At 38.2% G+C, this 23128-nt stretch overlaps 1 protein-coding gene and 1 long non-coding RNA gene across 4 annotated transcripts in view; one reads left to right on the top strand and one right to left on the bottom strand.

Moving 5' to 3' along the window:
• LOC141581642 (uncharacterized) overlaps nt 1-23128 on the top strand; it is a 228024-nt gene that overhangs the window by 97218 nt on the left and 107678 nt on the right. For 2 of the 3 annotated variants that reach the window (XR_012514411.1, XR_012514412.1), the window contains 2 exons: nt 5788-5915; nt 8612-8763. This is a non-coding gene — a long non-coding RNA (uncharacterized LOC141581642). Of the gene's footprint in view, nt 1-294; nt 529-2229; nt 2722-5787; nt 5916-8611; nt 8764-23128 lie in introns of all 3 variants that reach the window. The other variant, XR_012514410.1, reaches the window with a different exon arrangement.
• LOC101050460 (guanine nucleotide-binding protein-like 3-like protein) overlaps nt 11120-23128 on the bottom strand; it is a 38448-nt gene continuing 26439 nt past the window's right edge. Inside the window, 2 exon segments of the mRNA XM_074387963.1 lie at nt 11120-11250; nt 20793-20951. Of these exon segments, the coding sequence (XP_074244064.1) occupies nt 11120-11250; nt 20793-20951 (290 nt within the window).

Here is a 23128-nt window from a genome sequence, read left to right as displayed (position 1 = left end):
TGTTGCCCAGGCTGCCCATTATCCCTTTTTCTCAGGTTTACTTGAGAGACTTCTGTCTTTGCCCATCTACCTCATATATGTGAACTCCTGGCTCAAGTGATCCTTCCCCTCGGCCCCCCAACATGTTGGGATTACAGGCATGAGCCACTGCGTCCAGCCAATAAATCTTTAAGATCAAAAAGGCGGGGAAGATGAAATCTCCTAAAAGCACGTTGGCAGTTTTGCATGATATACAGATGTATGGAGAGGTACATGTATTTGGGGGCTATCAAGGCATGGTTCTGTTTTTCTTAGCGGTTCTGAAGACAACCATTGTGGATGTGTGAAAGAAGCCCAGATCTACCAAGCGAATGTCAAGCAGAGCCAGTCCAGCCCCTGTCCACAGGTGCAAAGCTGCCTGCCACAGCCTTCTCTCATGTGGGAAGGCATAGCTCTCCCACTTCTGAGCAGTTTCCATTGACTTCCAGAAGCATCCTCGATCCATCACTGGAGAATTTGACTTGCTTTGTCAAGGTGGAATAGAACTAGGTATGTTCCGTAAGTTTCATTTAAGTCTAAGTGAAATCTATTAAGTGTATTCATATCCAATTCCAATATATTTTAGAATCCATGGATAAGAAGTAAATGTCTAGACTAGCTTTGTAGGAGCCCTCCATTTTCAGAGTCTTTTCAGATTCTTTCTTTAAAAGATCTGCATTTCTCTCTTGCATAAATCTTTTTAAAGAGAATCTAGTGACAGGGCCTGAGTGCTTTGCTATATTCATTGTGAAATATCTTCATTCTTAACTCTATTCTCAAATTGAAGGCTATAGGGGTGTGATCAACTTAGTGAGCCTAATTTTCCCTGGCAATTCCTTGGACTAGTTAGAGAAGGGAAATGAGGCTCATTCTGTGGCAGGAAATAGCTACCCCTTCACCTAGCACTGCATAAGGCTGTTCCATGCTGATTTCCTCACAATGGGGCTATGGACAGACAGCCTGAGAAACGTGTTATTTCTCTCATAAGCTTCAAAGTCATGGTAACAATACTGTGCTTATGAGCTCAACCTCTGAAGTCAGACAGACGTGGGTTCAAATCCTGACTCTTCTTCTGATGAGCTGTATGATATTGGTAAGTGGATGATCTCTCTAAGTGTCAGTTTCCTTGTTTGGAATGGTATTGGCACCATCTACCTCATTGTGAAAATTAAACGGACTAATGAATGTACAGCACTTAGCACAGAGTACCTAATATTAATGGTACTTAATAATCCTTCAATAGTCATTGCTTTAATATACTCTAGGTATCATTTATACAAATTTTAGAGGTGTTAGATGACTAATATTCTCTGTATGCTAAAACTTCAAAACTTTTCTCTCCCTTCCTGCATTGATGTCTGAAGATTCATTCGATAGGAGGCAGTTGTTGCTCAAAGGAGTTAGCATCTAATGGATGTTCTCTGGTAACTTGGGTCCCTCTGGAATTACACATTAAATAGCTCAGGTGATGGGGGCATTGGCTGATAGTTCAATGTTCACTTTAGAATCCATGTGGTATTTCTGTGGAAATTCCCTTTATGTCAATGAAACATCCACATGTCAAAAGTGATTTTCATCTTCATTCTTTCCCACTTCTCCTCCCACCATTCTGACCCACTTACAGGACAAGAGCTTCATTATCCCTTTTCTGAGGTTTACTTGAGAGAATTCTGTCTTTGCCAGGCTTGGTACCCAGGCCTCTGGAGGCTATTGAAAGGGAAGAATCAGTTCATAGTCAGTCATTCATTTCTGCCTCCAGCTCGTCTCTATCTGGGTATTGGCTGTCAGCACTCTACTAGGCTGACAGTTTTTGTTTTATTTTTCAAACAGGTAGCTTGATGTCATGGGGCCCCATACACCTTCACCCTCACCTGCCAGCAGATGCTATTTGCCCATTAGTTCACCAGTGCTTAGATCAGTGTTGCATCATTTAATGGGATTTCTAAAAGTATCGTTTACAGCAGAAGCCTGTCTATTGGAAATCGTTCTGGGGATTCCAACATATCCCACATTCAGTTTCTCTGTCTCCCTCACTCTCATGCTTTTTGTGTACCCTGGATCATGATAGCATGATAGCACCAGCAAGTCGATATCTCAGCGTCATCCGTGATCCCCTTCATCCTTACCCCTGCAGCCACTCAACCTTCAGATTCTGTTGCATCTGCCTCCACAATTCTCCTTGACTTCATCTTCTTCTTTCCTTCCCCACAGGAATTGTCCTAGTCCAGGCCACCTCACTTTGTCACCCGCAGTGCTTCTGGACTGACCTCTCTGCCTCCAGTCTTTTCTCAAATACTGCAGAGAGAATCATCTTTCTGAAACACACAACTGACCACCAATGATGTCTTGTTGCCCTGTGGATAAACTGCGTGCTCTTCAGTGGAACTTACAGCACTGTGCACCATGACACAGTGGGTCACAGGGAGAACCCCAAAGTTAGGCATATGGGTTGAAAGGATGGCTCCATCGCTTACTAGCTGTGACCTTGAATGAATTGTGTCACGGTTACCTCAAATTAGAGATAATCATATTACTTCATAGGATTGTTGTGAAGATTCAATGTGATGACACGGGTAGAGTTCTCTGACTAGAGCCTGATGTGTTTTAAGCATTCCAAAAATGTTAAGTACTGTGACTACAAGTGCTGCATGGCTAACTACATATGTCCTAACAGCTGGAGTGCTGGGGCACTGGCAAAAAAAAGTAAGTTGTCTAGAAATCTAACTTACTTCCTTCTATAGCTGCAGTGAAAATGGAGCTGAAGGATATTAAAGACCTCTACCATTTCTGATCCCTGATCTAGGAAAAATACTAAGGAGATAAAACCAGCATCCGGAGTGGGTGTGTGTGGGAGGGAAAGGAGGAAGCGAAGGTGTGATTTGATGTATCACTTCAGCTAGAGATGTAAGGCAGTGGAGTGGTCTTTTACCATCACTGAAACCAAGAGTGAAAGATGAATTTAATGGGTTCTAGATCAGACTAAACCAGGCTGACTTTTTCTAAGTCCAGCATGGCATAAGGACACCACACCTGTAAAAACTGACATGGCAAGAAGTTCGAGACCAGCTTGAGCAACATGGTAAAACCCCATCTCTAGCTGAAGTGATTTGTACTAAAAATGAAAATATTTACCAGGCATGGTGGTGGGTGCATGTAATCCCTGTTACTTGGGAGGCTGAGGCCGGAGAATCACTTGAATGCAGGAGGTGGAGATTGCAGTGAGCCAAGATTGTGCCACTGCACTCCAGCCTGGGCAACAGAGCAAGACTTTGTCTCAAAAACAAAAACAAAACAGAAAAATTGGCTTGATTTCTGGGCTACACTGATACTAATATTTCATACATTTGTAGTCTCCACCTTGTTACATCAAAACTTCATTATTTGGACTCTGCAGCTGTAAACAAAAATTCTATGACTTTAAAAAATGTAATATATAAACTAAGTATACAGAAAGTAATTATGTTTCAAAGGATAGCTTTTAAAACTTTATCATGCTTTCCATCTCTACATTTTTTTAGGCCTAAATAAATGGCTTTATATTTCTAAAAAGGGTCCATTATCTCAATGATTTTAAATTGAGCTTTCTGGAACTATGCCATTTTTGTATAAAAGTTAATTAGATAAGACAGCCTCTGCAGTTTTTTCCTTATCTATTTATATAAATGAGACCATCCTTTGAAAAACGTGTGTTATGTAGTGGCCTACTGAAGGGAAATTAGACAAATGTAGCCAAGAGAACCTTTGTCGCCAACCAGCCAAGGTGATAAAAATGCCAAGTACCTGCTCACCTGATTTGTTTCAAGTAGGATGGGAGTGTATCTGTTTCATTCAAAGATTTCTTGGTTTTACCTTCTAGAAGTCTCCTGTCTTTGAGATTTCCCTGGATCGGTGGTTCTTAGCCAAGGAGGATTTCACCTCCAGAGTATCTTTGGCAGTATCTGGAGATGTTTTTAGTTTTCGCAATTAGAGGGGTGGGTGTTACAGGGATCTAGTGGGTAGAGGCCAGGGATGCTGCTGAACATCCTACAATCCATGGGACAGGCTCCCACAGCAGAGGATTACCCAGCCCCAAATGTAGTTGCGAGACCCTGGAATAGATGTTTTGGCCTGGTGGGATAGTCTGGGTGAGGCTCCTTCTGGTGCTTATCCTGAATATCCATCCATAATAGCTCTGGATAGGACTTAGTCCCAAAAGGTCTCCAGTGAACGTTCCGGGCTAGGGAAATAAGTTTTCTTCAGTTATTCCCCTAAAATCTCCCTCACTTATTTACTGAGGCCTAAAATTATATCAAGCCCCTTTTCAAAACTTGAAATGAGGTTTAAATTGTGACTATATCTGAGAAGGAGGACAGGCTGACTTCAATTTTCAAAAAAATACATGGGCAGTTATAATTTTCTTTTTTTTTTTTTTTTTTTTTTTTTGAGACAAGAGTCTGGCCCTGTGGACCAGGCTGGTGCCATCTCACTGCAACCTCTGCCTCCCAGTTCAAGCAGTTCTCCTCCCAAGTAGCTTGGATTACAGGCATGTGCCACCATGCCTGGCTAATTTTTGTATTTTTAGTAGAGATGGGGTTTCACCACGTTGGCCAGGCTGGTTTCGAACTCCTGACCTCAAGTGATCTACCCCTGTGGGCCTCCCAAACTGCTGGGATTACATGTTTGAACCACCGTGCCCAGCCTATAATTTCTTGACAAGCAATTTCTATGAGATAAGGAGAACACAAAGTACCTGGGCAGGGTTGGCAGATTTAGCAAATAAAAATACAGAATACCCAGTTAATTTGAATTTAAGATAGGCAACACATAATATTTTAGTGTAACTATGTCCCAAATTTAATATGAGACATATTTATACTAAAAAGTTATTTGCTGTTTATCAGAGCTTCATATTTAATTGGACATTCTGCATTTTATCTGTTCACTTTATCTCTGGGTGATTAGAGAAGGTGAAAGTAATTCTTGAAGAAGAGAAAAGAAGCCCAGAGTTGGGGGTCTATAAGATGTATTGCACCTGTGATCAACTTATTTAATCTCTGTTCCTGAGTTTTGTCAGGTGTAAAATGGGGGTACAAATAGTGCTTACTTTATAGAGAAGTTATGAGGATTGTTAGTTAATATATATAAAGTACTCGGAAAAATGCCTGACTGTAACAATGTTGTCCCTGTTAGCTATTATTATTATTATTATTATTAAGACTGTAAGTATTATTCCGAGAAAACAGGTTGCATCTTGGTCTTGTCTTTTCTCTTTTGGACTATTGAAATTAACTTTACTTTTATGACTTGGAAGGGTAGCAAATGAGGAATCTCCTCCTCTAACTTTTCCAAGGGAGATAAGAATGTGGCTGTTATTTGGTACTACTATTGGGTAACAGACAACCTCCAAACCAAGGCACCCATTTTGCTATGAAAAACATTAATTGCCAAGAAGAACCATCTGCATTTCAGGGTAGCTCCATGTTTGATTTTTGCCAGTTGCCAACCTGACAGTACTTGCATTAATCCTGTCAGATATCTAAGATGAGTTACAGTCACTACGGAGAAAGAGCCTATGTCAGTACAAGACAATTTGTCACGCTGATTCTGCAGTGAAGAATGATTAGAGTTCTGGGTAGAACAATTTTCCCGTGGTTATTTGAATCTGTATCTATAGCTGAATGTAACAAAGAGGTTCTTCAGTATAGGGTTTTAGAAATCCTTTTCACAGAGATGTCTGAAGTATTCTATTCTTCTTTTCAAAAACCTTGAACAACTTTTTCTTACTTACAGAAGAAGAGAATTGTATGAGATCAGTCAGCATCTGAAGGGAGACCAAGGCAAGATTAACCCAGAAGGAGCCTGAGAAGGACAGAGCTTTATCTTGAAGCCAATGGAGAAGAGAATTTCAAAATAGAATGGTTGGTAAACAGTGCCAAATTCTTAGTTAGGAACCTGTTGGGAAGGAGTCTAAGAGTGAATAGAAGACTTTGATCTAGATGATTGCATAAATTGTTACTTTGACACACTTTTATCTACTCCTAACATATAGTAATGACAGCTAAAATATAAAAGACAATTCAAAAGATACATTTAACCTAAAAGATACAGTCACTGAAATCAAGAAACAAAAACAGAAGCAAAAATCCTCAATAGGTGTAATGAATTATAGTTTGAACACAGTTAAAAAGAGCATTAGAACTTTGGAAGATAATATAGAATAACCCAGAAAACAGAACAAAAACAAAGAGATTAAAAAATATGAAAAAGGAGTTAAAAGACACAGCAAGTAGATTTATAATTTTCCATATTTTTAAGAGGAATTCCAAAGAAAGAGACTAAATAAAATGCTAGATATTTAAGAGGTATTTGACATTTTTCCCAAATTAAAGAAAGATATGAATTCTTACAGCAAATATACACTCATGAACTCAAAATTACAAGTAGGACTAGTAGAGATAAATTCACATTATTGTGGGTTGAATCATGTTCTGCAAAAGATATGCTGGGGTCTTAACTCCTGGTACCTGTGAATCTATTTTTTCACATGAGATTTTTGAAGATGTAATCAAATCATACTGGATTAGGATAAGCCCTAATTCTGTGAGTGGAAGAAGAGGAACATTTGGGTACAGAAATACAAAGGAAACACAGGGAAGAAGTCCATATTAAATCAGAGGCAGAGACTGAAGTGATGCAGCTGCAAGTCAACAAACACCAAAAATTCCAACAACCATGAGAAGCTAGGAAGGAGGCAAGGAAGGATTCTTCTCCACAGCCTTCAGAAAGTGCATGGCCCTGCTAACAATTTATGCAATAAAACCCTTTGAGAATAATTTGATAGTTTCTTAAAAGACTAAATGCATACTTATCATACAACTCAGCCATTTTACTCCTAAGTATTTACCCAAGGGATGCGAAAACATGTCCACACAAAGACTTGTGCATGAATGTTCATAGCAGCTGTTTGTGTAATGTCTAACACCCCCAAAATGCAAATAGCCATCAACTGGTAAAAATACAGTAATTATGATATATCCATACAATATAATCCTCAGCAATGAAAAGGAGTGAACTATTCATATACAGAATTATAAGAATCCATCTCAAAATCATTATGCTGAGTGTCAGAAGCTAGATGTAACAAAGAATACATACCAAAGGATTCCACTTATTATATATAACATTTTAAGAAATACAAACTAATATATAGTGACAGAAAGATAAGTGGTTGTGTGAGGATAGGGGTGAAGGGAAGTATGCATTATGACAGGGAACCAGGAAATTTTGGAGTGGTAGATATGTTCATTATTTTGATTATCTTGATATTTCAAAGGTGTATACCTATGTCAAAATTCATCACATTGAACCCTTTCAACATGTGCAGTTTCTTGTATGTCAATTACACTTCAATAAAAAAGCAAAAAATAAAAGTCTACTCATTAAAAGATATACAAGAAATGAATCAATAAAATCATAGGGTGGTGGAAAATATCTGTGATACCTGTATCTGACAAAATACTTAGATCTGAACTATATAAAGAATTCTAACCACTCAAGAATAAAATGATTAATGACACAAAAACAAATGAGTTATGAAAGGCCAGTAAGTTCATGTTAGGCTGCCCAACATCATTAGACATTAGGGAAATATAATAAATATCACAACAAAATGTCGCTTTATACTAAGTAAGTTAGCTAAAATTAAAAAGATAGACAATAATAAACATAAGCAAGGATGTGGAGCAACTGTGACTCTCATACATTGCTGCTGAGAAAGTAAAATTAGGTAATCTGAAAAACTGTTTTGCAGTTTCTTCTGAACTTTATTATAAAGTTAAGCATATACCTACCCCATGACTTATAGATATTTACACAAAAGAAATGAACACAAAGCTCTAATAACTGAGATCTATATTATTCTAGAATCATTTATTGAATAGTTAATTTTTTTCTCCTACTGATTTCTAATGCCCTCTCCCCCTCTGCTAAATATCAAGTTTCTGTATATCAAGGTCTTTATCTGTATTCTCTATTCTGTTCTATTGGTCTATTTCTATGTTCCTAGATTAATATCTAGCACTGTTTTTCCAGCATCTCATGAGCATTGTTTTTTATTTGTCTCAAGATGTTTTTAATTTCCCTTATGACCTCTTCTTTGACCCATTGGTTTTTTAAGATGGTGTTTTTAAATTTCCACGTATTTATGTATTTCCAGCTTTCCTTCTGCTATTGATTTCTAGTTTATTTTTATCATGTTTAGAAAAAGATACTTCATATAATATTAATCTTTTAAAACTTGTTGAGATTTGTTTTGTGGCTGCACATTTTTTAAGGAAGGATAGCTTAATTGGTTTTAGGTCCTGCATATGAAAATTCCAATCATAGTTGGGTGTGAATTCATGGACACAGTCATTGTTGTTATATTTCTAAATGGGGAATCTGGGAAGTATTACATAATCATGAATTACAATCACAAATCCCAAATTAAGTCATCTATTTTACAATCTTTGACTCAATGAAAATCACATATGGAACCTACAATCATAGCCTCATAAAGTTATGTACTGGTCAAATCGGTCTTAGTGGTCACTTAATGTGTCCTCTTATGTTGCAGATGAAGAAAGGGGTTCTGCCTGTTCCAAAGGAGTGACTCCCAAAGGAGCAAGAACTGACCATAGGTTATGGCTTGTGTTACAACACACTGATGATGTCTTTGAGGCCATCCACTGACGTCCTCAACCATGGCATAAGCAAGTTTTTCTGAAGGTATTATTGGATGTTTACAATGTTTGCATAGTCTAAAATTCAGAACTATTTTTAGCTAGATTTATTCTTTAGAAAAGTTTTAGATTCACAGCAAAATTGTTCAGAAAGTGTAGAGTTCCCACACCTTCTGCCCCTACGCAAGCACAGACTCCCTAACTAGCAGCATCCTGTACCAGAGTAGTACATTTGCTACAATCAATTAACATAAACTGAGAAATCATTATCATCCAAAGTCCATAGTTCAAACTAGGGTTCACTCTTGGTGTTGGTATATTCTGTTTTTAAAAAATGTGGTAATAATACTTATATAAAATTTACCACTGAGGCATTTATACTATACAGTTCAGTAGTGTTAAGTATATTCACATTGTGGTGAAACAGATGTCCAGGATTTTTTCATCTTGTAGAACTGAAACTCTATACCCTTTAAATCACAACTCCATTTTTCCTCTTCTCCCCAGCCCCTTGATAACCACCATTCTACTTTCCTTTTCTATGAATTTGACAACTCTAGGTACCTCATATGAGTGGAATCACACGGTATTTGTCTTTTTGTGACTGGATGATTTCATTTAGCATGTCTTCAAGGTTCATCCATGTTGTAGCATGTGACAGGACTTTCTTCCTTTTTAAGGCTGAATTATACTCCATTGCCTGTATATATAACATTGTGTTTATCCAGTCATCTCTTGAGTTGCTTCTACCTTTTGGCTAGTGTGGGGATAATGCTGCTATGAACATGTTGAGACCCTACTTTCAATTCTTTTGGATATATACCCAGAATGGGATTGCTGGATCATATAGTGGTTCTATTTTTAATTTTTGAGGAATTACAATACATTTTCCATGGCAATTGTACCATTATACAGTCCTACCAACACTGATTCCAATTTCTTCACATCCTCACCAAGATTTGTTATTCTTTTTTCTTTCTTTTTAAATAACAGACATTCTAACAGGTATGAAGTATGGCATTTATAACTTGTGAATCTCTCTCTCACAGATTTCTTTCTCATGACTGAACTTCCAAAGATTTTTGTTTGTTCATTGTGTTAGGGTTAACTGCCAACTTCCTATTTAGGATTGGAACAAAAATTCTACAGACAAAATATGGAGAGAAATGACATGTTTCCTAAGGAAGAGAAAGAGACTTGTGAGATATTATACATCAATGAATTATTCCTGAAAAGCTTTAAAGTAGGGAAATTATCCTGATTACCCAGGTGGGCAGATATAATCATATGAGCCCTTGAAATCATAAAAGGAAGGTACAGGGGAAGTCAGAGGGCTTTGATGTATGAGAAGTGCTAAATCCACCATTGCTGACTTCAAGACAGAATGGGAACATGGGAACCATGAGGAGGAAATGAATTCTGTCGACAACATGCATGAACCAGAAAGTGGATTCTCCCTTAGAACCTCCCATGAAGAGCCCTGACACCCTGAGTTTGGCCTTGTGAGATCGTAAGCAGAATCCCAGCCAAGTTTGTTGGATATCTGACCTATAAAACTGTGAAATAATAAATGAGGGCTGTCTTAAGCTGCCAGGTTTGTGAAAACTTACTGTGGCAGCAATAGAAAACTAAAGCATTAGCTATTCATAACATGTGTTAAAAAACATTAGAACGTTTTCTCCAAATGAAATATTTGGATGACTGCAGACCTTCTTTGGTCACATCTAGGGAGTGTGTGTTAAGAGTCTACTGAACATCCCTTCCAGGCATCTCCTGAAAGCATTTGAATAGATTCAGGTGTAGACATCCTATGAGTGAACCTGATCTCAATACTTAACTACAATGCACTGTGCCCTCTGTTACTTCTCCGTTGTTCCCACTGGACTGTATAGTCAATGGGAGCAGGAACCATTTCTTCTTAATTTTCATTCCCCCAGAGCAAAACACAGTGCTGGCACAAGGTAGGCACTCACTAAGTATTTTCATGAATGAAGGTTAAGTGAGTTTGAGAGCTTATGTCTCCAGAAGATAATATTGGTGGGTAGAGGCAGAGAAAGGAACTAGAAGCACAGTGGTGAACAAGATAGAGGAGGAAAGAATTTCATGGACAAAGGAATGTAGAGTTTAATACTTGCATAATTGTTGTTGATTTTAAAAATTTCCTTGATATATTTTTCCTACTGGCACCACCAGTGGAATCAATTTCAGGAAGTAGACTGACCATTGCATAAGTGGCTTGTGAAACATTACTTCGTAACTTACATTCCCAACAACTTGAATAAATGTGTGTGTGTGTGTGTGTGTGTGTGTGTGTGTGTGTGTAGTTTACCCTCCCCCCAACTACAATTATCTTGGCTTCCCTGCAGCTAAAGTCAGATTTGTGTTTAGCAATCTTGTGGTGACTAGAATACCCCAGGGTTGATGCCCGCATATGTGAGGAGCTGAGACTCTTTGCAGCTTGGTCGGGTATGGGTACCCAAACAGTCCAGGGAACTTGACTGAAGCTCCAAGAACCTGGAGATGGCCTGTGGGGCTGCAGCAGGAGAACACATAGTACTGGTTACACCCCAAAGGCAAGCCAGAGGCAGGGACTGTGCAGACGGCAAGCCACAGGTGGCTGTGAGGAAGGGAAGCCACAGGAGCATGCAGCAACTGGGAGGAACCCTAAACACACACACCCCCAACCCATTTTTATGAAGACTAACTCTGTCTTGAAAACTAATTAAATAAATGCCAGCCCAGTCTCTCTTCCCAGTGCACTTCTTACTATTTTGGTCGCTGTAATTGAGAGTAAAAATAATCTCTGCTGTGCCTGAAAAACAGCTACTGGCTACTCTATTTTCCATGATGTAGAAAAACATGTGACGAATGTGACAACTGGCCTTCAAGGAATGGCAAATGCTGTATATCCAGTTTCACTGGTTGTGCTCTACAGTTTGTGATTTCTTGTTAGTGAAGTAGATCACCACATGCGTTCAGGGTTTTTTTTTTTTTTTTTTTTTTTTTTTTTTTTTTTTTTTTTTTTTTTTTTTTTGCCCCTAGTACTGAAGCAGAGAATGATTATCAGAAGTTCATTTTATGACTTCAATCTAAGTTATGAATTTGGGTCAGCCATTTTGCCATTTAAATTCCCCACTTCGTGTTCTTAAAAAAACAAAAACAGGGCAGACGCAGTGGCTCATGCCTGTAATCCTAGCACTTTGGGAAGCCGAGGCGGGTGGATCATCTGAGGTCAGGAGTTCAAGACCAGCCTGGCCAACATGGTGAAACCCTATCTCTGCTAAAAATACAAAAATAAATTAGTCAGGCGTGGTGGCACTTGCCTGTAATCCCAGCTACTTGGGAGGTTGAGGCAGGAGAATTGCTTGAATCTGGGAAAGGAGGTTGCAGTGAGCCAAGATTGCACCACTGTACTCCAGCCTGGGTGACAGAGCAAGACTGTCTCAAAACAAAACAAAACAAAACAACAGAATAAGCCAAAGAGGAGATGAGAGGTAGAGGAAGTTGAAAGTGTTTGCTTTTAAAGCTAGCTTCTGGACTCCTCTTATTCGATCACTTGATGATTTTGTCTACTTTCCATGAAATCTACATTTTACGGTGGGTTTAGAAGAAACATGTCTTCTATATATGGGCAGATCCGGTTTTGTGGAGCTTGAGCCTTAAACAGTGCCAGAAACCCTTTTTAAGAAAAAGAATACAGGCCCGACATGGTGGCTCATGCCTATAATCCCAGAACTTCAGGAAGCCGAGGAAGGAGGATCCCTTGAGGCCAAAAGTTTGAGACTAGCTTGGTCAATATAGAAAGACCTTACTCTACAAAAAAAAAAAGTTAAAAAAAAAAGTAATAACCAGGTATGGTAGAGCACACCTGCAGTCCCAGCTACTTGATAGACTGAGGCAGAAGGATGGCTTGAGCCCAAAATTTAAAGGCTGCAGTGAGCTATGATCAGGCCACTGCACTACAACCTGGGTGAGAGAGTGCGAGATCCTGCCTCAAAATAATAAGAATAATAATAAAAGAGAGAAAGAAGGAGAGAATTTTAAAAACACACAGAAGTATTAACTTTGGCAAATTTTACAAAAATATATGACCCCATGAACACATCATCTCCTCCAGGGCCGGGGAATAGTTTGTGCTGATGAGCGGCCCTGAATCTTACACTTTGCGACTTCTTGATAAATCCACCTCTGAATCTAGATGAGAATCATGTTGCTTCCCTGAGAAGAATGGAATGTGGCAAGAACAAAATACAGTATTCATCCAATGAGACCTAAAATGAATCCTGCCATTTTACAGATGAACAGAGGATGAAACTGAGGTTCAGAGAGGACATGTAACATCCCAGGTCACATATACAATCAGTATTAGATTCTGCTTCTTTTAATTTCAATTATTTTCAGACTGGTATTTCTATGCTATTTTATATAGGAAAACTTATAAAACCAGAGAAAACAATTAGGAATAAATATGTTAGTTTATTCTTCCTTATAGAGGTACTGTATACACACAGCCAGCAAGGAGGATATAGCCAACCCCTTAGAATCTGAGAATGGATGAATGAGAGATTTTGCATCATCTGATCTCCTCCCTCTGTCCTGTTTTCAGAGGCTTAAAAGGTGTGATTGCATGCCTTTTTATTCTTGTCAAGTTCAAAAGAACATTCATATCCAAATGAATGTTATCCTCTTGTTCCCTTCAAAGTAGATTCTTATTCCAGATTGCTGCTGTTTGTAGAAACTTCTTTTTGGACTAACATTTTGCCAGTTTAAGTCACCCAAGAAAATCAGTACTTCGGGAATTTTTCTGTCTTCCTCCTTTCTTCTCTCCCTTCTTTCCTTGTTAATGAAAAAAAAAAAAATTATCTAGTTTATTTACCAGGTTTGGGACTAAATGATTTTTAGATATTTCAAAAAAATCACACCTATGACTAAAGGTTTAAAATTTAGTATCATAAAAGTACTAAAAAGAGTTTGATATGAATTATAAAGAGAACTATAGTCTTCACCTAAAACCTGTGGGAGGAAGGAAAAAATTTAAGTTCAAGGTAGGAAGGATTTATATCTTCTTATATTAAAAAGACCTACGCAAGGTGAAAGGATAACTGCCATGTGCCAGGCATTGTCCTACATGGTTTCATGTGCATTATTGCACTTATTATACTCCAACCTTAGGGAAACTGAGGCACTGAGCAGTTAGAATACTCTTAGGGATAGAGATAAGATTAAAATCTAGTCTGCTAATTCCCAAATCAATGCTCTTTCCCCCAGTCAACATACTTTATGAAGTTATCTACATAAATGTCTGCACTGAATTCATAGTGGGTCTGCCAAATCCTGTGTGCTCCCAGCATAGGTTATAACCAGGAAGTGAAGTCATAAAATCAACCTCAAAGAAGTGCAAGCTAAGGCCAGCTGGCAGTTCTCAGGGAGAGTCCATGAGCCAGAAATTACCCAAGGATAGCTCTGGGGAAAGATGTAAAGATGTAAAACCCTTGTTGTTGTTTTTTTCCCTGACACAGAATGACTTGAAACCTATATATTTCTCTGATCTGTTTCTGTCTGTCTTTGCCCACTCCCTCTCAGGCATAGTTCTTTTTATAACTGTCTGAATCCTTTCCACCCCAACCAATCTCTTCTTCCAGAATAACTTCATTTTAACACCTTTAGACATTGCTTTGTACCTCATTTCAACATTGGCTATACCCTATTTTCCACCCTCTGCACTCCTAGCATTTTTATTTCACGGGAATAAGCAATATAAGTATATATAAAGCCCTTCCTCATCATACACAGAAGTGAGGTGACGATGAAATTTAAAGAAAGAAATTTGAAGGTCAGCATAGTATTAATGACAGAGATTAAACCCTAGACATTTAGGTTAATTTTTATCTTGAGGCATGGTCCTTGTGCTTTTGCTGCATATTTTCTGATATTCACCCACATTATTTATCCTGGAATGACTCTTAAATAAAGGCCTTTGAGAGGAGGGCATCTCTTCAATTCCTGCCAAGGGTCAGCAAGTATGAACATGAGGGCTTTATACTAAGGTAGACCTGAATTTAAGGAATCATCATCAATTGGCTCTGTGACAAAGATCAAATTGCTTAACTTTTTTGTGTCTCAGTTTCCTCAGTTGGAGAATGGGATTATTATAGCTGTCTTAGAGGACTGTATTAAGGACACAGATTTTGGAATGAGATCAAAGTTTTGACTCCTACTCTGCCACTGATTAGTTGTATAGTACTGGGTAAGTTGACTTCTCTAGCCTTGTTTCTGCCTGGAAAATGAAAGATAATAATAATCCTGTTAGTTGGATTCAAATAAGTAATATATTTAAAGCTCTCAGTCTAGAATGTGGCACAAAGCAAACACTTAACAATGACAGCTATTCTTAGTACTAATGACATGGGAAATATCACGTTTCCAGCATAATAACTAGCCCACAGTTAAGTTTCAATAAATGTTCATTCCTTTTCTTCCCTCCCAGAAAAAAACAGCAAAATAAATTGGTTACTTAATGATTGTCTTCCCCTTCAAGCTAATGTGCATAAGATTAACACTTCTCCATTTCCCACCACTTTGTATCTGGTGAATACTTCTTACAAGGATGTATATGCCATGAGGCTGGTGCTAGGTTCAGGCAGAATAAAGATCTGATTACGCCCTATAATTTTAGAAGCACTTTAAGCTTTATTTGCCACAAAGGCCTATCCTTTAGCAGACTTCTTAGAGTTATTCCATGGAATAGTGCTTTTTTAGAGACTTTCCCTTGGGTTACAACATTATCTCCAGAAAGTTTTTGTTCGAGTGCAGTTGTCTTCCCTGAGTAGGATAACATATCCCCTGTCATTCACATATCAGCATGAATTAGTTTAATAAAGACCATGCAGGACTAGAATATGGGAATGGCAAATTTTAAGAAAGAGGAACTGTAAAATCTGGAGCTATCTAGAGAAGCAGTAAAAGGCTAAAGCAGCCAGGAGTTTCCTAAATGGGCCCAGGGTGGACTTAGTCTATTTTCACATTTTGCCCTGGGAGCACCCCTGTAGTGAAGAGCAGAGATTGAGCAGACCCAGAGAACCTCCCTCTGGAGGCCTCTAAGTACTCTATAGATGGTGGAGTTCGGTAACATGGACACTGCTCACTAAGCCTAGGGCAGGAGTAGATTATGATGACAGGTTCTGATGCGGCTCTGTTGTGTCTAATCAAATGCAAATGGGAGAGTGCTTAGCTTTGCTGGATGTTTCTGTGAAATGGGTCACAGAAAGAATAAAGAGCATGACAGAAATGCCAAGTGTAGCTAGATCAGGTCAAGTACTCAAAGAACTAATAGCCGAGAGATTGGAGTTCATACGTGGGGATTCAGAAAACAAAGATAATAATGTAACTCCAATGTCACACTTACAAGTGGGTGGAAAGTCAGAATGTCTGAGGATAGGTTGACAGCAAATAAATAAATGGAAATACAAACTTTGTTTAAGCCTTAAGAAACACAGGGTTTGAGGAACAGCAAGCTATGCAGACAGAGCTCTTTTTGTATTTAAACTCTGATGTTTAGCTTAAAGACTGGTCTTTTGAATTAATCCAGTTGGACAAAAATAAAGAAAAAATAATTTAAGGAAATGGACAAAGTCTTCAAGAAATATGGGATTATGTAAAGCAACTAAATCTGTGAATTATTGGTATTCCTGAGAGACAAGGAGAAAAAGTAAACAACCTGGCAAACATATTTGAGGGAATGATTTGATAAAATTTTCTTAATCTCACTAGAAAGGTAGACATACAAATATGAAAAATTCAGAGAATACCTGTGAGATATTATACAAAATGAATATTACCAAGACATATGTTCACCAGACTGTCCAATAAAGAAAAAATGGCAAAGGCAGCTAGAGAAAAAGGTCAGATTTCATACAAAGGGAATCCCATCAGTCTAACAGCAGTCTTTTCTGCAGAAATCTTACAAGCCAGGAGAAATTAAAAACCTATTTTGAACATTCTTAAAGGAAAGAAAATCCATCCAGGATTTTCATACCCTGCCAAACTAAGCTTCATAAGCAAAGGGGAAATAAAATCTTCTGCAGACAAGCAAGCACTAAGGGAATTTGTTACCACTAGACCAGTCTTAGTCTTAGATCTCAGTCTTACAAGAGATCCTTATTGGCTGGTTCAAGTACAGTGGTGTTTACAACTAATTGATAACAAGACACCCTAAGAGAGTTCTAAACATAGAAATGAAAGAATGATACCCGCTGATATGGTTTGGCTTTCTGTCTCCACCCAAATCTTATCTCAAATTGTAACCCCACATGTCAAGGGAGAGACCTGGTGGGAGGCGATTGGATCATGGGAGTGGTTTCCCCCATGCTGTTTCTGTGGTAGTGAGTGAGTTCGCAGAAGATCTGATGGTTTTATAAGGTGCTCTTCCCTGTTCACTCACCCCTCTCTCTTGTCTGCTCCCATGTAAGATGTGCCTCTTTCTTTTCTGCCACTATTGTAGGTTTTCTGAGGCCTCCCCAGCCATCTGGAACTGTGAGTCAATTAAACCTCTTTTCTTTATAAATTACCAAGTCGTTGGTATTATCTTTATAGCAGTGTAAAAATGGATGAATACAGTTAATTGTTACTGGTAGAGTAGGTTACTGCTATAAAGATAACTGAAAATGTGGAATTGACTTTGAAACTGAGAAATGGAATACTGAGAAGTTGGAATAGTTTGGAGGGCTCAGAAGAAGACAAGAAGATGTGGGAGTTTGGAACTTCCTAGAGACTTGCTGAATTGACTAAAATGCTGATAATGATATGGACAATGAAGTTCAGGATGAAGTGGTCTCAGATAGAGATCAGAAACTTCTTGGGAACTGGAGCAAAGGTCACTCTTCCTATACTTTAGTAAAGAGACTGGTGGCATTTTGGCCCTGCCCTAGAGATCTGTGGAACTTTGAACTTGAGAGAGATGATTTAAGGTATCTGGTGGAAGAAATTTCTAAGCAGCAAAGCATTCAAGATGTGACCTGGATTGTTCTGGAATCATTCAGTTTTATGCATTTACAAAGAGATGGTTTGAAATTAGAACTTATGTTTAAAAGAGAAGCAGGGCATGAAAGTTTGAAAATTTTGCAGCCTGATGATGTGATAGAAAATAAAAATCGATTTTCTGGGGGAAAATTCAAGCCAGCTGCCAAAATTTGCATGAGTAATGAGGAGCCAAATGTTAATCACAAAGACAATGGGGAAATGTCTCCAGGACATGTCAGAGATCTTCATGGCAGCTCCTCCCATCACAGGCCCAGAGGTCTAGGAGAAAATGGTTTCATTTCCAGGGCCCTTCTGCTGTGTGCATCCTTGGGACTTGGTGCCCTGTGTCCCAGCCACTCCAAGCATGGCAAAAAGGGGCCAAGGTACAGCTCAGGCCATTGCTTCAGAAGGTACAAGCCCCAATCCTTGGCAACTTCCATATGGTGTTGGTCCTGTGGGTGCACAAAAGACAAGAATTAGGCTGGGATGGGAGGCCGAATCCAGCAAAGCTACAAAGGCAGAGCTGCCCAAGACCATGGGAGAGCCCACCTGTTGCATCGGCATGATCTGGATGTCAGATATGGAGTTAAAGGAGATCATTTTGGAGCTTTAAGATTTAATGACTTCCTTGTTTGTTTTCAGACTTGCAAGGGGCCTGAAGCCCCTTTGTTTTGGTCAATTTCTCCCATTTGGAATGGAAGCATTTATCCAATGCCTGTACTCCCATTGTATATTACAAGGAACTAACTTCCTTATGATTTTACAGGCTTCCTTTATCCATATTTTGGAACAAATTTATTCACAGTCAAATTCCACAAGATGTATATAGAAGAGCTGATACCAATTATACTGAAACTTTCCAAAAAAAATGAGGAGCGACTTCTCTTTAACTCATTCAATAAAGCCAGCATCACCCTGACACCAAAATCTGGCAAAGACACAATAAAAATAGGAAACTACAGGCCAACATTCCTGATGAATGTAGACACAGAAATTCTCAACAAAATATTAGCAAACTGAATCCAGCAGCACATCCAGAAAGAATTCATCATGATCAAGGAGGCTTCATTTCTGGGATGCAAGGTTGGTTAAACATAAGCAGAAGGGACTTCCCTTATTTCAGATGAGACTTTGGACTTGGACTTTTGAATTAATGTTGAAATGTGTTAAGACTTTGGGGGACTGCTGGGAAGGCATGATTGGTTTTGAAATGTGAGGACGTAAGATTTGAGAGGGGCCAGGGATGAAATGATACGGTTAGCTTTGTGTGACCACCCAAATCTCATCATTAATTGTAATCCCCACATTTCAAGGGAGAGACCTTATGGGAGGTGACTCAATCATGGGATTGGTTTCCTTCATGCTGTTTTCATGATAGTGAGTGAGTTCTCATAAGATCTGATGATTTTATAGGGGGCTCTTCTCCCTTCACTTACTCCTCTCTCTCTCCTGCTGCCATGTAAGACGTGCTTCTTCTGCCATGATTTTAAGTTTCTTGAGTCTCCCCAGCTGTACAGAACTGTGAGTCAATTAAACCTCTTTTCTATATAAATTACCCAGTCTTGAGTAATATCTTTACAGCAGTGTGAGAATGGACTAATACACTTGCTTCCACAAAACACACTTGAGTACATAGTCCACAGAGCTTGTAAAACAACCACACAGTAGAAACTACAAAAGCAACCAGCTAACAACTTCATAATAGGTTCATAATCTCACATATCAGTATGAACCTTGAATGTAAATTGTAAATGGTCTAAATACCCCACTTAAAAGTAACAGAGTGTCAAGTTGGATAAGAAAAATAAGACCTATCTGTCTGCTGTTTTCAAGAGACCCACCTCACATGTAACTACACTCATAGGCTCAGCATTAAGGGTTGGTGAAAGATCTATCATGCAGACAGAAATCAAAAAGAGATAAAGATAAAACAGACTTTAAACCAGTAATAGTAAAAAAGGATAGAGCGGGCATTGCATAATGATAAAGAGCTCAATTCAAAAGAAGATTTAACTATTCTAAATATATATGTACCCAATATTGGAGCACCCAGTTTCAAAAAACAAGTACTTCTAGACCTACAAAAAGACTTGAACAGTCACACAATAATATTCAGGGGCTGCAACACCCCACTGACAGCATTAGGCAGATCATTCAGGCATAAAAGTTACAAAGAAATTTGGGACTTAAACTTGACATGTTACCAATTGGACATAATGGTAGACATCTACAGAATTCTCCACTCATCAACCACAGAATATAAATTCTTCTCATCTGCACATGGAAGCTGCTCCAAGATTGACTACATGCTTGGCCATAAAAATGTCTGAATACATTTTTTTTAATCTAAATTATACCAAGCACACTCTTGGACCACAGTGGAATGAAAATAGAAATCTAAATCAAGATCTTTTAAAATTACACAATTACATGGAAATTAAACAACTTCTGAATGACTTTTGAATAAACAACAAAATTAGGGCAGAAATAAAAAAATTATTTCAAATAAATGAAAACAAGGACACAACATACCAAAATTCTCTGGGATGCAGCAAAAGCAGTGTTAAGAGGAAGGTTTACAGTGCTACATACTTACCTAAAAACGTTAGAAAGATCTCAAAGTAATAATCTAACATCACACCTACAAAAACTAGGAAAACAAGAACAAACCAATTCCAAAGCTAGCAGAAGAAAAGAAGTAACTAAAATCAGAGAAGAACAGAATGAAACTGATACCCAAAAATCCATACAAAGACTCAATGAAAACAAAAATTGGATTTTGAAAGGGTAAATGAAATTGATAGACCACTAGACAGGTTAACAAAGAGATAATCCATATAAGCACATTCAGAACCAAGAAAGGTGACATTACAACCAATCCCACAGAGATACAAATAATTCACAGAGACTATTATGAATACCTTTATGCACAAAAACAAGAAAAGGGTAGATAAGTTCCTGGAAACATACAACCTCCCAAGATTGAATCAGGAAGGAACTGAAAACCTGAACACATTAATACTGAGTTCTGAAATTGAATCAGTAATAAAAACTTACCAACCAGGAAAGCCTTGGAACAGTTGAATTCACAGTCAAATTCCACAAGATGCATAAAGAAGAGCTGGTACCATTCTACTGAAACTTTCCAAAAATTTGAGAAGGAAGGACTTCTCCTTAACTCATTCAATAAAGCCAGCATCACCCCGATACCAAAACCTGGCAAAGACACAATGAAAAAGGAAACTAGAGGCTGATATCTCTGATGAACCTAGACACAAAAATTCTCAGCAAAATATTAGCAAACTGAATCCAGCAGCACAAAAAAGGATTCACGATGATCAAATAGGCTTCATTTCTGGGATGCAAGATTGGTTAAACTTACACAAAACAATAAATGTGATTCATCACACAAACAGAACTAAAAACCAAAACCACATGATCAACTCAATAGATGCAGAAAAGGCTTCTGGTAGAATCCAACATCCCTTCAAGATAAAAACCATTAACAAATTGAGTATACCCAAAATAATGAGCCATCTATAATAAACCCATAGCCAGCATTATACTGAATGGACAAAAGCTGAAGTGTTCCCCTTGAGAACTGGAAAAAGACAAGCATGCTCACTCTCACCACTCCCATTCGATTCTATACCTAGAAAACCTTGAAGACTCTGCTGAAAGGTTATTGGAAGTGTAAACAACTTCAGTAAAGTTTCGAGATACAAAATCAGTGTACAAAAATCAGTAGCATTTCTATACATCAATAACACTCAAGCTAAGAGCCAAATAAAGAACGAAATCCTATTTACAATAGCCATATACAAAAATAAAATACCTAAAAATACATCTAACTGAGGAGGTGAAAGATCTTTGCAAAAAACTATAAAACACTGCAGAAAGAAATCATAAATGGCACAAACAAATGGCAAAACATTCCATGCTCATGGGTTGGAAGAACCAATATTGTTAAAATGGCCATACTGCCCAAAGCAATCACATATTCAACACTATTCCTATTGAACTACCAAGGTCATTTTTCATAGATGAGAAAAAAATGTTTTAAAATTTATGTGGAATCAAAAAGGAGCCCAAATAGTCAAAGCAGTCCTGAGCAAAAAAACAAAGCTGAAAGCATTACATTACCCACTCAAACTGTAAGACTACAGTAACCAAAATAGCACAGTACTGGCACAAAAACAGACACACAGACCAATGGAACAGAGTAGAGAACCCAGAAATAAAGCCACAAACCTACAACCATCTGATTTCAAGATGGCTGGCAAAAACAAGCAATGGGGAAAGAACTACCTGTTTGATAAATGGTGCTGGGATGACTGGCTAGCCATAGGCAGAAGAATGAAACTAGACCCCTACCTTTCATCAGGTAGAAAAATTAACTCAATTTGGATTAAAGAATTTAATGTAAGACCTCAAACAATAAGAATCCTAGAAAAAAACCGAAGAAACACATTCTGGACATTGGCTTTTGGAAATAATTTATGGCCACATCCTCAAAAACAAATGCAACAAAAACAAAAATTGACAACTGGGACCTAACTAAACTAGAGAGCTTCTGCAAAGCAAAAGAAGCTATCAACAGAGTAAACAGACAACCTACCGAATGGCAGAAAATATTTGTAAACTATGCACCAACAAAGGTCTAATATCTAGAATCAATAAGAAACTTAATTCAAGAAGCAAAAAACAAATAACTTCCTTTAAAAAATGAGCAAAAGTGTTGCTCTTCTCCAAGAGTATCTTTGTGGTGTTCTCTGTATTTCCTGAATTTGAATGTTGGCCTCTCTTGCTGGGTTGGGGAAGTTCTCCTGGATAGTATCCTGAAGAGGGTTTTCCAACTTGGTTCCATTCTCCTTATCACTTTCAGGTATACTGATCAAATGTAGGTTTTATCTTTTCCCATAGTCCTATATTTCTTGGAGGCTTTGTTTGTTCCTTTTTATTCTTTTTTCTCTAATCTTGTTGTCACTCTTTATTTCATTAAGTTTATCTTCAATCTCTGATACCCTTTCTTTCACTTGATTGATTCAGCTATTGATATTTGTGCAAGATTCACAACCCCATGCACTTCCTAGATGAGGCAGCACCCCACCCTGCTTCAGCTTGCTCTCCATGGGCTGCACCCACTGTCTAACCAGTCCCAATGAGATGAGCTGGGTACCTAGTTGGAAATGCAGAAATCACCCACCTTCTGCATTGATCTCACTGGGAGCTGCCTACCGGAGCTGTTCCTATTTGGTCATCTTGCCAGCCACTGCCCATTGCATTATTTTAAATTCCAAAGCTGTAAAGAATGTGAACAGCCCAAAATAGAGTTGTGATAAATCAACTATTCTGTGGCACCTTAAAAAATCACGTAAGGATATAAGTCAGTC

This window comes from Saimiri boliviensis, chromosome 16 (assembly GCF_048565385.1).
Source record: "Saimiri boliviensis isolate mSaiBol1 chromosome 16, mSaiBol1.pri, whole genome shotgun sequence".
NCBI lineage: Eukaryota > Metazoa > Chordata > Mammalia > Primates > Cebidae > Saimiri > Saimiri boliviensis.
Note: the sequence above shows the minus strand (reverse complement) of the source record. Positions and strands in the feature narration are given on the sequence as shown.